Source organism: Panicum virgatum, chromosome 7K (assembly GCF_016808335.1).
Source record: "Panicum virgatum strain AP13 chromosome 7K, P.virgatum_v5, whole genome shotgun sequence".
NCBI classification, from domain to species: domain Eukaryota; kingdom Viridiplantae; phylum Streptophyta; class Magnoliopsida; order Poales; family Poaceae; genus Panicum; species Panicum virgatum.
The window spans coordinates 32,590,986-32,603,219 of NC_053142.1; the positions used below are offsets into that span (position 1 = coordinate 32,590,986).

Genomic DNA, 12,234 nt, shown 5'->3' on the forward strand with positions numbered 1-12,234 from the left:
TGGCTACCTAAACGCCCTTGGCAGGATGATGGGGCAGGGTCTTTGTTCCGCCATAGCTGGGGCAACTGCCCCACTGTGATGTATGGGGAGCTCCGTCTCTGTGTGTTCATAAGAGTGAGTGTGCATGCATTGTGAATGTCTGAGTTATATTGTGTAATTAAAAAATAATTATCTCATATCAGATCAAGAAATAATTGGGGTATTTTTTTATATTTTTATTATTAGTCGTTTTCTCCATGTTGTTGTTGTGTACTCCTAGAAACGATAGTTCTGATAGTATTTTTTTTCAACTTTTTTCTAGTGACGAGCTCGCAATAATAATAGAAAGCAGTGGCACACTTACATTCACATCTGCGATATTTAGGTCGTGTTTAGATGTTTTGCAAAAAAAAATTGCGATGGAATCTTGCGAATTTGAAGTACTAAATGAAGTTTATTTACAAAATTTTTTTCACAGATGGGTTGTAAATCGCGAGACGAATCTAATGATGCTAATTAATTCATAATTAATTAATAATTAGCGGATGGTACTGTAGCATCAATGTTGCAAATTATAGATTAAGTAGGCTCATTAGATTCGTCTCACGATTTACAGTCCATCTATGCAAAAAGTTTTGTAAATAGACTTCATTTAGTACTCCATATATATGTCAAAATATTCAATGTGATGTTTTTTTTTTGCGTTTAGGAGTTTACGGGGTGGGAGGGCCTTACCGACCGAAAGCCGAAAGTGATACGACCTCTGTATGCAAAGGGTATGTTTAGTTCATTTTGTAAAAAAATTTGCAAAGGAATCTTGGTCATTTGAAGTACTAAATGAAGTCTATTTGCAAAACTTTTTATATAGATGGGTTGTAAATCGCGAGACGAATCTAACGATGCTAATTAATTCATGTTTAATCAATAATTAGCGGATTGTTACTGTAGCATCACTGTTGCAAACCATGGATTAAGTAGGCTCATTAGATTCGTCTCGCGATTTACAGCCCATCCATGCAAAAAGTTTTGTAAATAGACTTCATTTAGTACTTCAAATTAGCAAGATTCTGTTGTAAAATAATGTGTTTACGACGTTTTTACGTTTACATGTAAAGAACTAAACAAGGCCAAAGTGAAAAAATCTGCACGAGCTAGAGTGTCCATCAATCCCTGGCCAGCAGCCCAACCCAAGTGGTACGGATCCCGTCGCGATCCGATCGTACGTTGGCGAGGCGTGAACCTGGGTCCTTTTCTTTTCGTAGCTACGGAGTACTAGGAAACTTTGACTACTAATTATAATATTAAATAAAATCAATTTATAAAACCAATTCTAGAACACTTGCACTAGAAATCTTGAAGAATTTAATGAGACTTTTGACTGCGTGATTAGAGAATAGTTACTGTAGCATCACTGTAGCCAATTATCAATTAATTATCGTCATTAGATTCGTCGTGAAAAATTATACCCATCTCTAAAAAAATTACAAATAAATTTTATTTAATACTCCATATATGTGAAATTTCTTTCTCGATTTGTGTGCACTAAGGAGTTCCTACTGTGAACCAATGCCTGATGGCCTCCTGCGCGCTAACTACTTTAAATTCGCAAGCACGGAAGCCTCTCGCATGTGGCGCGAGCTCAGTCAGGACTGAATGCGCGCACCGGTTGACTTTTGGTTCGCCACATAAACTACTACTAGCCCTTTTTTTAGGGCCATAAACTAACTATCCCTTGACAAGCAGCTGTACATGTTGGGGGAAGAAACCCAGTTTTCCTACGCCCGCTAAAGTCTCTGCGACAAGAAAGGAACGGGTCATGGACTGATGGGCGGCAACAGCAGGCCAACACCGTGTCGACACCATCGACCGAGCAGCTGCTCGCTCCTGTAAAACTAAGTCGTGTCGTCAGGGCCCGTGCGTGTCGCGCGACCAAGCACGCCGGCGGCCACCCATCGATCAGCCACCACGCGCCGCCACGTTTGGGCGTCGCCGGCCGTCCGATCCACGTCGGCGGGATCCGGACCGACCGCGGGAAGATAAGCAGCAGGTTCTTTCTGATCTACTAGAGCCGCGAAGGGAAAAAAAACAGCATGTACGGCGGCTGCCAGCGCAATGGCTGAGAAGCGCTGAAACTTCAGTTCAAGGGAGCTAAAGTTCGCTACAAACACAACACAACTGCCAACACAGTCTACTTTTCCCATACAGGTTTAGGGCCCGGCCCGGCAAAGGCCACGGTAACAACATCCTCCGGCCGGCGGCCGCCGGCGGCGGCGGCAATATTTACAGAACGCTCGCCGGAGCTACTTCGTTCGCTACAAACACCACCGTCCGACGGAGGAGGGCTCGCGGTCGCAGAGCGCGAAGCGATCTTCACAACACTTAGCTTGTCAACGAGACTTTGCATTACACAAACTGGCGCAGAAACTTCAGGAGACCAATCTTGCTTCTCAGCGACAGCGGCGGCGGCAGGAGACGGCGGCGAGCGAGCGCAGAACGAGAGGCACCCCATGCCGTCCACTGCGTCATCTTATGGTCGGCACAGCACATTCAGACCGGTGCGGTTTCTTGGCACGCGTGAGTAAACTTTGAAGGGTTTAGGGTTGGGCGGCTCACCAGCGTGGGTGCCTGCACGTTCACACAGGTCTTTCTTCAGCAGGACTGTGCCCGGAACCGAGGCCAGCCTGACCTTACTCAGCCGCTTCTTATCCGAGCCGTCTATCTCTCTGAACCTGAATGCCGATGTCCATGTCTCCACTAGGTGCGGTATTGCTGATAGAAGTAGCATCTCCACCTTCAGGGATTTCAGCATCTGCCCAAAATCATATTGTTTAGGTCAAGTTTCTTAGAGTAACAACTTAAATTCTATGTGGTGCAGAAATGAAGGATAGAAGATAGAGAATATTATCATCACTGTTCGATAAATCACTAAAATGTTCTGAATCTCCTAGATGAGTACTAATACACACCGTAAAGGGGGAAAGGTGGTCCGAATCCATTTACTCATAGTCATAAGACATCTATTGTCAATTTTTATTATCCAAAGGCTTTAGACCGACAAATAAAACAATGCACTGCAGATAGCTAGACAGGAAATCAATGGAACATGAGATACATACAAACATTCAGGTAATTGGGAAGGGTAAGCATTGGATCTGAAATGATATTTTTTTGGCACTGCATTTTTATTAAAAAAATCCAGACAGGCAACTGAAATACCAGGGTCTGCAACTAATGTCCATACCTCCTCAATGTAATCCATAAGGCGCCTGCACATTCCCTGTTGACGATTCTCTGTACAAGTAGCTACTAGGGGCATCTCTGCTACAATAGCACCATGTAACCTGCAGCGACATCTACGTTAACCCCAGATGTCCATTTCTATTAGTTTACTATTCGACTTTATACTCATAAAAAATTCAGGCTTCTTTTCACATGGTACCTGATGGATGCCACAGATATGATGGTGTCATCATTTTCCAAGACAACAGTATAGAATCCCTTGTGATCCAAATGTACAAAATCAGACCTATCAAAGAAATATTACCGTGTAAATGGTGATAATAGGTGGCATAAGTTAAATTTTAAAAAATTAAAACAACAAGATCAAGCAAACATTCAGTAAGCAACTAAGCGTGTCAGTTAAGCACAACTGATTCAAAAGAGAGAAGGAAAGGCTGTCTCACCTCCAGTTATATAGTATAGAAGGAATAATGTCTATTCCTGTCCTTGGATCTAAGATAGGCAGGAAGCATTCTTCCATAATGCTCAAAGCAATCATTAGTTTCATGTTGCATTCAGCCATGAGAGCAATCTCCGCAGCTGTACGAACCTTTTGATCACCATTATTATGAAGAATGGTGCATGAAAAACCATCATCCATATGGTCAGGCACTCCAACACGACAATGAAAGGTCGTATAAATCTGACAGTACCAGAACAAAGTCAGTCTCATTCAAGTAAACATCCTACCATCTTTGGTAACCATGCAGCTAGTGGATGTTAAAGAACAGGTAAAGTCCTTTTGAAATATACCTGCTGGCATCTTCTTCCACAAAGAAATCTATCAGGTCCACTTTTGTCATTGCATAAAACCTTGCCAGCTACGCATTTTGCATGATCTGAAGGAAATAAAATGATTTCAAATGATCAACAAAATATAAATATAAACTATATATCGAATCTAATTCGCCAAAAAGTTCAAATATTGGAATAATTTTCTGAGCTTGGTTTATTACAAGAACCATAACTGTGATAAACAAAGTTTGGTTGTACAACTCAAGTGCAAATTATAAATGTTATAAGGTAATCATTTCACATAAACTGTATTTCTACAAAAAAAAAAACTACTACTCAAGTTAAGTAATTGTTGCCATATTATATAACCAGACAATTTGCATTCAGACAAAAAAATCATAGAAACAGGAAAGCATGACTCAAAAGCAATGCGCCTGTGTTTTAAAGCTAGACCAGGGGAGGAGCTAGAAAACAAGGCCACCGGGGTCACTGCTCTTTGCATGCTGGGGTCATCAATGCACATAAACAGTAGTTTCTGTGGGACTATCAGAGTTTAATCGGTTTCAGCTGATCCCGATAATCAAGCCTAGCTTCATCCGAGTTAGACTCAACAATCCATGATTAATGTCCTATTATAAAAAAAACAGTTGTGCATAAATATTGGATATGGAGATAAAAGAAACCTCGAATGGCGGGGTAAGACCGCCCCCCATGGCATTTCACTAAGAAAGAAATCTCAGCCAAGCCGGCGGAGAAAACCCCTGAACCCCGGCTGCACCCTATAGTGCTGCACCGTAAATTGGCCAACCATGACCCACTGGATTCGACCACTGCAACTACCCCCTGACAGGAGGGCCCAGACCAACCACAGGTGCCACAAGCCAGCGCCCTACCACTATTTTTTCGGGTTGCCTGCAAGTTTTTTTTTTGTTGTTGTTTTTGCTGCCACCAGGATTTGAACCCTGGTTGGTATCTTCCTCAATTTTGGAAGCTTACCACTACACTACAGGATATAGAGATACAATATGGATGGTTCGAGAACAATCTTACGGACAAGCAAGAGATTTAAGATGGCAATGAAGATGCAGAGTGTGACATGTGACATTACATTGAGATTCACACTGTAAACATTCTAAAGCAGGGACTGAAGTCCTTAGCTCCTTCGAATTGATCACTTCCCCACAAATGTCACAAAGGCAGCTAGAGCAGTACCAGTTGCCTTCTGGGATATCCTGAAGGAAAAGGTAGGGTACAGTTGGAGAGGTCAGTAACAATTATGACATGCCTGCTTATTATCCTGCGGTTACAGAAATAAATGGATCGATAACGTGAACTCTGCTATGAATGCTGAAACAGTAGTTCTGTGATGCAGATGTGAAATGAGAAGGGACCTACATGCTATAGAGGCTGTCATATTCAGGATGGAATTTTCCAAAGAAACCATCCAGGATGTAACTGAAGTAAATATTTGACACAACCATCGTAACTCAGAGCCATGATAAACAAAAGTAGAAGTGAGTAGTGACTTATTTTTTCCATGACTTCCCCAGGGTCAGCTTGGTAGTAATTAGTAAAGTAGACATGTGTGGGATGTACTATGCCATTCGTTAATTTTTCCTAAATTACAGCAAAGAAATAGCAATCTCTGAAGCATCATTTCAAGTGCAGGCATGGATCCAGAATAAATATAACTATTATTACTCCTACTACTCATTAGTTAGTTCATTTATTATCCCAGCATATGGACAATTCGATAATTTAGCTAACCAGAAAAAAAGGTGACATCAGCATAACAAACCTGACAAGGCAAGCAAGCTTGATGGTAACTAGCAGGACAGTTGTCGCAGCATATCAGTTCACCAGCGTCACCACATGATCCACAGATATCATCATTTTGATCTCCTTGAAGTGACATAGTATCTCTTGCACGCTCTTTCCTGACCTTTTGCTCTATAGACCATGCTTGAAGCTGACAAAGACTGTATGATTTACCTGTACCCAAGGAAAGATTCAGGGATGGGATTTCTTGCCTGAGACCTGCATGACACTTAAACTTGGACATTGTAAATGTGGTGCCACAGCACCGGCATCGAATGCCATTACTAGTTATATTCCCATCCTTTAACACATTTTTGCCTCCGGGCTCTCGATATTGAAGAATGTTCACTTTAGCAAAAATACCCATTTCAAGTAACTTGTTCAACACTGTTCTTGTTCCTCCATGCAACTTCTTCCTGCTACCTTCCCCTTCCCTCTCCCAGCGGTATCTTGGAAGACGCCTGAAACCAACTTTATTTGTGAGCCTTCGATGAAAACAATTCCTGTAACGTGCAGTCAACTTATGTATTACAGCTGTCATCAGAAGATCGTCATCATCAAACTTGCATGTGCGAGACCTTGTATTCTTTTGCCTTTTGTTATCCTTTTTGAGTGGTTCTTCTGACATGGAGTGTTTTAAATGTTCAATGCTTTGTTCATCTTGATCCTTGTCATCCTTATTCTTGGGCTCTAAATTCGAAGGAACTTCATTAATGATTGCTGTAACTATCTGTTTTTCCTCACCAAGAACTACAGGATCACCAGGGTTGTCAGTTACATCATCCATATACTGACTTATGCAATTGCTTAATGGAGCATCATTCACTTTATGTTTTTTTCTACTGACATTGTCTTGGATATCTGCAATCTTATCATGCCTTTTTTTCCCTTTCATACTTGAGCCAGATTCCAATATTTTTTTATGTTCATATGCTGATGCCTCTTTCTCCAAATTCATTTCACCACAGTGTTTTGACAACTTCGAGCTTGGCTCCACATCAGCAGCACAGATCAACTGCCTATGAGGTTCTGGGTTTGTTACTGTCCAACAAATCGGAGAACCTTGACTGTCAAGGTATAAGAAACCCTGAATCAAGCTTGCCTTATAAACTGATGACTGAGTACCCATGGTGTCATGGGAAGCATTCAGGAAGCTCAACATCTCTTGGCTGTTCATACTATTGTTCATAAAAGAAAGAGTCCCATCATGAGGCGACACAAACAACACTTGCGGCTCTGCGATCATCAAAGCATTGCCACTAGCTTCAGATGGTAACTGTTTTGTTTTTGTTGGATCTTCCAAGCTCGTACTATTAGCTCCCAAGTCTGTATCCTTTTCTGATTGTAGCGATAATACACCTGAAGGTCTATCTCCTGCATCTTTATCTGCCATTTGACATTGAGAGACAACCGCAGCATCAGGACAGCCATTGTCAATACAATCTTCTTTAGATCCCATGTAATCACTTTTCTCTAATGGTAGTGATGATGCACCAGAAGGTCCATTCTTGGCATCTTTATCTGCCACTTGGGGCTCAGAGGATACTGCAGCATCATGCTGTTCATTGTTGGTATCATCTGTAATTCCAAGTAGCATCTCGTCAACCTCAGGGGAAAACAGTAAGTTCTCTCCTAGGAGCATCTCCTCTGAAGTACCTGCAGAATTGGCCACGTAGGGAACTTCCACGGTTTCATAGCGATGAGAATTCAGATCTTCTATTTGAACATTGTTAGCCAGGTGTTGTAATGCTGGTGGGAAGTACAATGGATCAGACTTATCCTCAGCTTGCTGCTCCACTTTAGACTTGATGCACGGAAATTTCTTTTTCTTGCTCAAACAATTTTGTCTTGAGCCAAGAAAAGTTGTTGCATCATGGAGACCCATCACTATGCGATGAGCTGTGCTTCTTATGCCTCGTCCATTTGTTTCTGAGATGCGCTGTGATTGTTGATTGGCTTCATATTCTCTTGGATTGTTTGAAAAAAATATAGAAGATTGTTCATTGAGCGAAGAACTTCCTTCCTTATCAGGCTGAGGCTGATCATCAGTTTCAGAGAGAAAAAATGGCAGAAGACTCTTTTTGCATGACCCAGGTGGCCTGCTTTCATTCTTGGCACTCAACAATTTACGCTCGCTGTGACTGAGGAAAGTTACACTGCTGTTCATAGCTTTCAGTGCCTCTCCACTTTTCAGAGCTCTAATCTTCTTATCAATGCAAACTACAGCCATGAAAGGGTCAAGGAGCCACCACTGGTGGAGGAAAGATAATGATTGCTTCGGACGCTGGACCTCATATTGTAAGCACAGCAGTGTGTTCTTCAAATCATACAAAAAGTCATGCATGTTCAACCATTCCTTTCCATAGTCATTTGACTCATTTCCGTCAGTGCAGGGTGTAGTCGTAAGCAACCATTGACCAAAGCATTTCCATGCCCTGGGAAGAGAAAACAGTTGTGTCAGTTTGTCCGGCGCCACATAGATGTGGTCAACCTTACTCTTGCCACCCCTTTTCTTGCCCTCGACCTTCCACCCAGCATCCACCATCAGAAGATGTGCGTGCAGACGGAGATGATTCCAAAGCTTTCCATAGCCACGGCCATCTCTCTGGCGGCCAGAATTGCAAATATCAATGCCCTCCAAATCCATAGCACTGCAAATTCTTGCTCTCTCGCTCCTGCGAGTCACCGCCCTACGCGTGTACACTCGATCAGGGGGAGGCGGCGTCCACTGCACCACAAGCTCAGAAGGTCCAGCATAAGGAGAAGGCATTGCTCGGCGCTCCTGCTGATCAGCAGCAAAACAGAAGACACGGTAGCTTGATAAGTTACCAGCAGTGAAGGACTCAACTATGCGACAGTGTGCCATCTTGTGATTGGAGGCAGAACTTGATGGTGTGCTAGACCCTGTCACTGGGTTGCCTGGATCTGCAATATGTCCAGGGCCTTCATGATGATGATTAGTTAATCCATCAAGGCCTGTTATCCAGAAAACACCCTCAAAGATCTGTCTTTCTTCCTTGGAACCATCAAATGCGTCTTCTGCCAGCTCAGCAACTTTCTTCCCAAATAGCATTGTGGCAATGTCCTCCTCCTTCATCCCTATCTCCACAAACAAGTCTTTCCCGTCCATCTTGTTGATTAACAGCCAGCTCGGTTGCTTTGAACACGATTAGCTATTCTGCAGTGCAGTAAACATCCTAAATTAAAAGCACGGTAGAAGCAAGACGCGGGCAAGCATGGTACAGCCAAATAGAGAAAAGCAATAAAAATTTGCATTGTGATACACATTCGGTCATACATCAGCTTACAAGACTGACCGAAAATATGGGAAACTAGAGCACAGTCAAACCAAAGAAGCTTGCAAGATTCAGCCTGATAGTTGCAACACAACTAAAGCAGACAGAAATGGACTCAACCAAAGCATGCAATGCAAACTTTTTTCGCGAACATGCCTTAGCACGTATTTCATTAAGAGGGAAGCAGATTACAAACATAACTTGATGCTAGCCAAACAGGAGTTGACCGGCACAAGCACACAAAGGAGTAACAACAGAGAAAAAATTGAAAAGAGGCCAACGAAAACAAACAGCCACAGCACTAGCAGAACGACGACCACAGAGCAGAAGACCTCACCAACCCGCCAAGACCCACGAAACAACCTAACACAGATGAACCTACATGAAGAACAACATCACCGAGGCCGCCAACTGACCACGAAAACAACCAATGGGTGGCCAAGCATTCACCAGAATAATTAGTCACTATCATTATTTTTGAAAGATTCCATGGCACTTCGCCAGCAAGAGTGGCCATCTGATATCCAAACTCAACACTCGACAAATGCAGGGCATAAGTTTCCTAAAAAGATGGAGGACATAAAGCTTGAAGCACCACAAATAGCTGCAGTTCCAAAGAGTACCAAATCTATCAACCTATGGAAGCAAGATGGGGAAAAAAAATAGAGAGCGTCAGTCTCCTAGCAAGGATATAAAAGAAAAAACAACAAAGCTACCAAACACCGAACCCGCAGACCCATTGAGGCATTGAACATCAAATCCATTGATTGTGGAGCAGTAAACTTTTGTCTAAAATCACCATGACCTGGAACAGAGGGTCGTTCTATCAATGAAAGCAATGATGTTTCGATGCAGGGGAAACAGGCCAACCAAACAAAGGAACCAGGTCAAAATGTGCTCCAAGGGGCCAAAACACACACAGTTTATTCGATAAAAAAAAACACACTGAGTGGGAGTCCAAAAATCCACCAGAACAGACCAACCTCAACATGCAGCAAGATCTCTACCCAACATTTATTACATTCTTCAAAAAAGTAACATTTGAGGAACCTCGCTGCCTGCAAGGCCAACGGATCGATCCTCCAACCGACGAACTCAGAGATTAGACCGCCGCAGCAGCATCTCCCCAATCCAGTAACCCACCCACAAAGAAGATCAGCACGGAACACGCGGCGAACCGCATTGTCCAGCAGGGATCGACGAGATACTAACCGCGGCGAGGGAGAAACGGCGGCGATGCGGCCATCGGCCTTCCCTTATCCCTTCCCCATCGGAGACGCCGCGCGCCGCCAGCAGCTGCCTCCCTCCCTCCCTCCTTATCCCTCCCTACCTCACCGCACCGAACAGTAATGGCAGGCAGGCCACTCGCTCTGCTCCGGGGCGCGCGCAGCGCAGCATTGGCAATCTCTCTCTACCCCCTCCCCCTCCTCCGGCCTCCCCCCACCTGGCCTCGCGGACAGAGGCGGCAGAACCGGGCAGTTCGGTGCTGGCGCGCAAACGGAGGATGCTTGCCGCCGTGCTGTGCCCCCCCCCCCCCCCCCCCCCCCCCCCCCCCCGCGCTGCGTGGCCGCCTCGTCCGTTACGCGGATGACGGGGCTCTCATCAAGCCGCGTGCCTGTGTGCTCACGTGTTCGCTCACGGCCAGGGTTTTTTTATCCGACCGTTTGAACTCAACCGCCGACGTCCGGTTCCGGCTAACCGGTTCGGTTTGACCGGTTACCGGTAAAAACCGGTCAAGCTCAAATTTGAATTCAAAACCCGCAGTTATACCGGTTTCGAACGGCTAACCGGCCGGTTAGACCGGTTTACCGGTCCGGTTTGACCGGTTACCGATCGGTTTGACCGGTAACCCGCTAAATTCAATTTTTTTCTTTTTTTGTTTAAATTCAAATATCCGCAAAGTATACTAAATGAATGTTTGTATAACATGTTTTAGCCTAAATGAACCCTCCAACTTCTTTTTTGTACTACTTTTACATTGTATTTGTATACTTTTGTATGCACGTTTTTTTGTTTAACTTCAAATGCTCTTAAAGTATACTAAATGAACGAATATTTGAAAAAATTTGACATCATTAAATTCGTCGCAACTTGAAGTTTTTAAGATTTTTTTGGGATTTTTTCAATTTTTAAAATTCAAATTTAAAATTTGAATTTGGGCCGGTTTAAAACCGACCGGAACCGGTCCGGGCCGGTTAGACCGGTAACCGCGGTAACCGGGCCGGTTCCGGCCGGTTTGGTGAACCCTGCTCACGGCTGCTCAAGTGGATGGAGAGAGGTCAGGGAGGCTGACGCTTGGATGGATCCGGGCTTGTACGTGTGGGTATGGCTTCGCTTTGGCCTGAGAGAGAGAGATTTTGGTGCTTTTGATGTGAGTTGACCGGATTCCATGTTACCATTCTCGGCGTGTGATAGACGCCTTGTTTGGGCCCTGTTTAGTTCCTAAATTTTTTTTACAATACCGTGATATCGAATGTTGGAACACATGCATACATGGAGCATTAAATACATTTGAAAAAATTAACTAATTACACAGTCTAACTGATTAGCACGAGATAAATTTTTTAAGCCTAATTAGTCCATGATTAGATATTATTTGTCAAAAAACAACGAAAGTGCTACAGTGTCAAAACCCAAACATTTTCGCGAACTAAACAGGGCCTTGGCTTCCTGGCGCAATTTGCGCTAGAAAAGAAATATTGCATGCATGGAGTACTAAACGAAGTTTATTTGCAAAATCTTTTTAAAGATGGGTATAACTTTGCGCGATGAATCTAATGACGGTAATTAATCCATGATTGGCTACAGTGATGCTACAGTATAATGCTCTAATCGTGCGGTCAAAGGTCTCATTAGATTCTTCAGGGTTCCTAGCGTAGGGGTTCTGGAGTTGGTTTTGTAAACTGACTTTATTTAATATTCTTAATTAGCGGTCAAAGCTGCTACAGTCCCTATCGTAGCGCAAACCAAACAGGGAGTGTGTTGGTAAACTGAATTTTTCTAGCTCACATCTGCAATTCAATCTTTTCCTGTTCTTTTTGTTTGGCGTAAAAGCCTGATAAGGCAACTCGCTTGTTCCGCCCAGCTTATTTCTAACGACGTACTTGGATTAAAAGTTGCCACCAAA

At 43.5% G+C, this 12,234-nt stretch overlaps 1 protein-coding gene across 3 annotated transcripts; it reads right to left on the minus strand.

Annotated features, from left to right (window-relative positions):
• Positions 1-2,059: 2,059 nt before the first annotated feature.
• LOC120641022 lies at positions 2,060-10,618 on the minus strand. 3 transcript variants are annotated; one of them, XM_039916978.1, is made up of 9 exons: positions 10,320-10,618; positions 5,792-8,989; positions 5,102-5,225; positions 4,012-4,097; positions 3,663-3,901; positions 3,419-3,505; positions 3,221-3,320; positions 2,593-2,788; positions 2,060-2,505 (listed from the first exon to the last, which is right to left on the minus strand). In XM_039916978.1, exons 2-9 carry the CDS (start codon positions 8,939-8,941, stop codon positions 2,168-2,170), a joined length of 4,320 nt encoding a protein of 1,439 aa, XP_039772912.1. In that variant the 5' UTR covers positions 8,942-8,989; positions 10,320-10,618; the 3' UTR covers positions 2,060-2,167. The 3 variants fall into 3 exon arrangements, with proteins under 3 accessions (XP_039772912.1, XP_039772911.1, XP_039772910.1); XM_039916977.1 differs by having other exon boundaries at positions 2,060-2,496; positions 3,221-3,332; XM_039916976.1 differs by having other exon boundaries at positions 3,221-3,332.
• Positions 10,619-12,234: the final 1,616 nt, after the last annotated feature.

Bases quoted from the DNA above. Each gene is read 5' to 3' on its own strand.
- LOC120641022 (XM_039916976.1), bottom strand. From the start codon at position 8,941: ATGGACGGGAAAGACTTGTTTGTGGAGATAGGGATGAAGGAGGAGGAC. The intron at 5,226-5,791 runs GTTTGTTATGCT...CTTTTCCTTCAG, and splicing joins AAGCTTGCTTGCCTTGTCAG to GATATCCCAGAAGGCAACTG. The intron at 2,789-3,220 runs GTATGGACATTA...GATTTTGGGCAG, and splicing joins TTATGGATTACATTGAGGAG to ATGCTGAAATCCCTGAAGGT.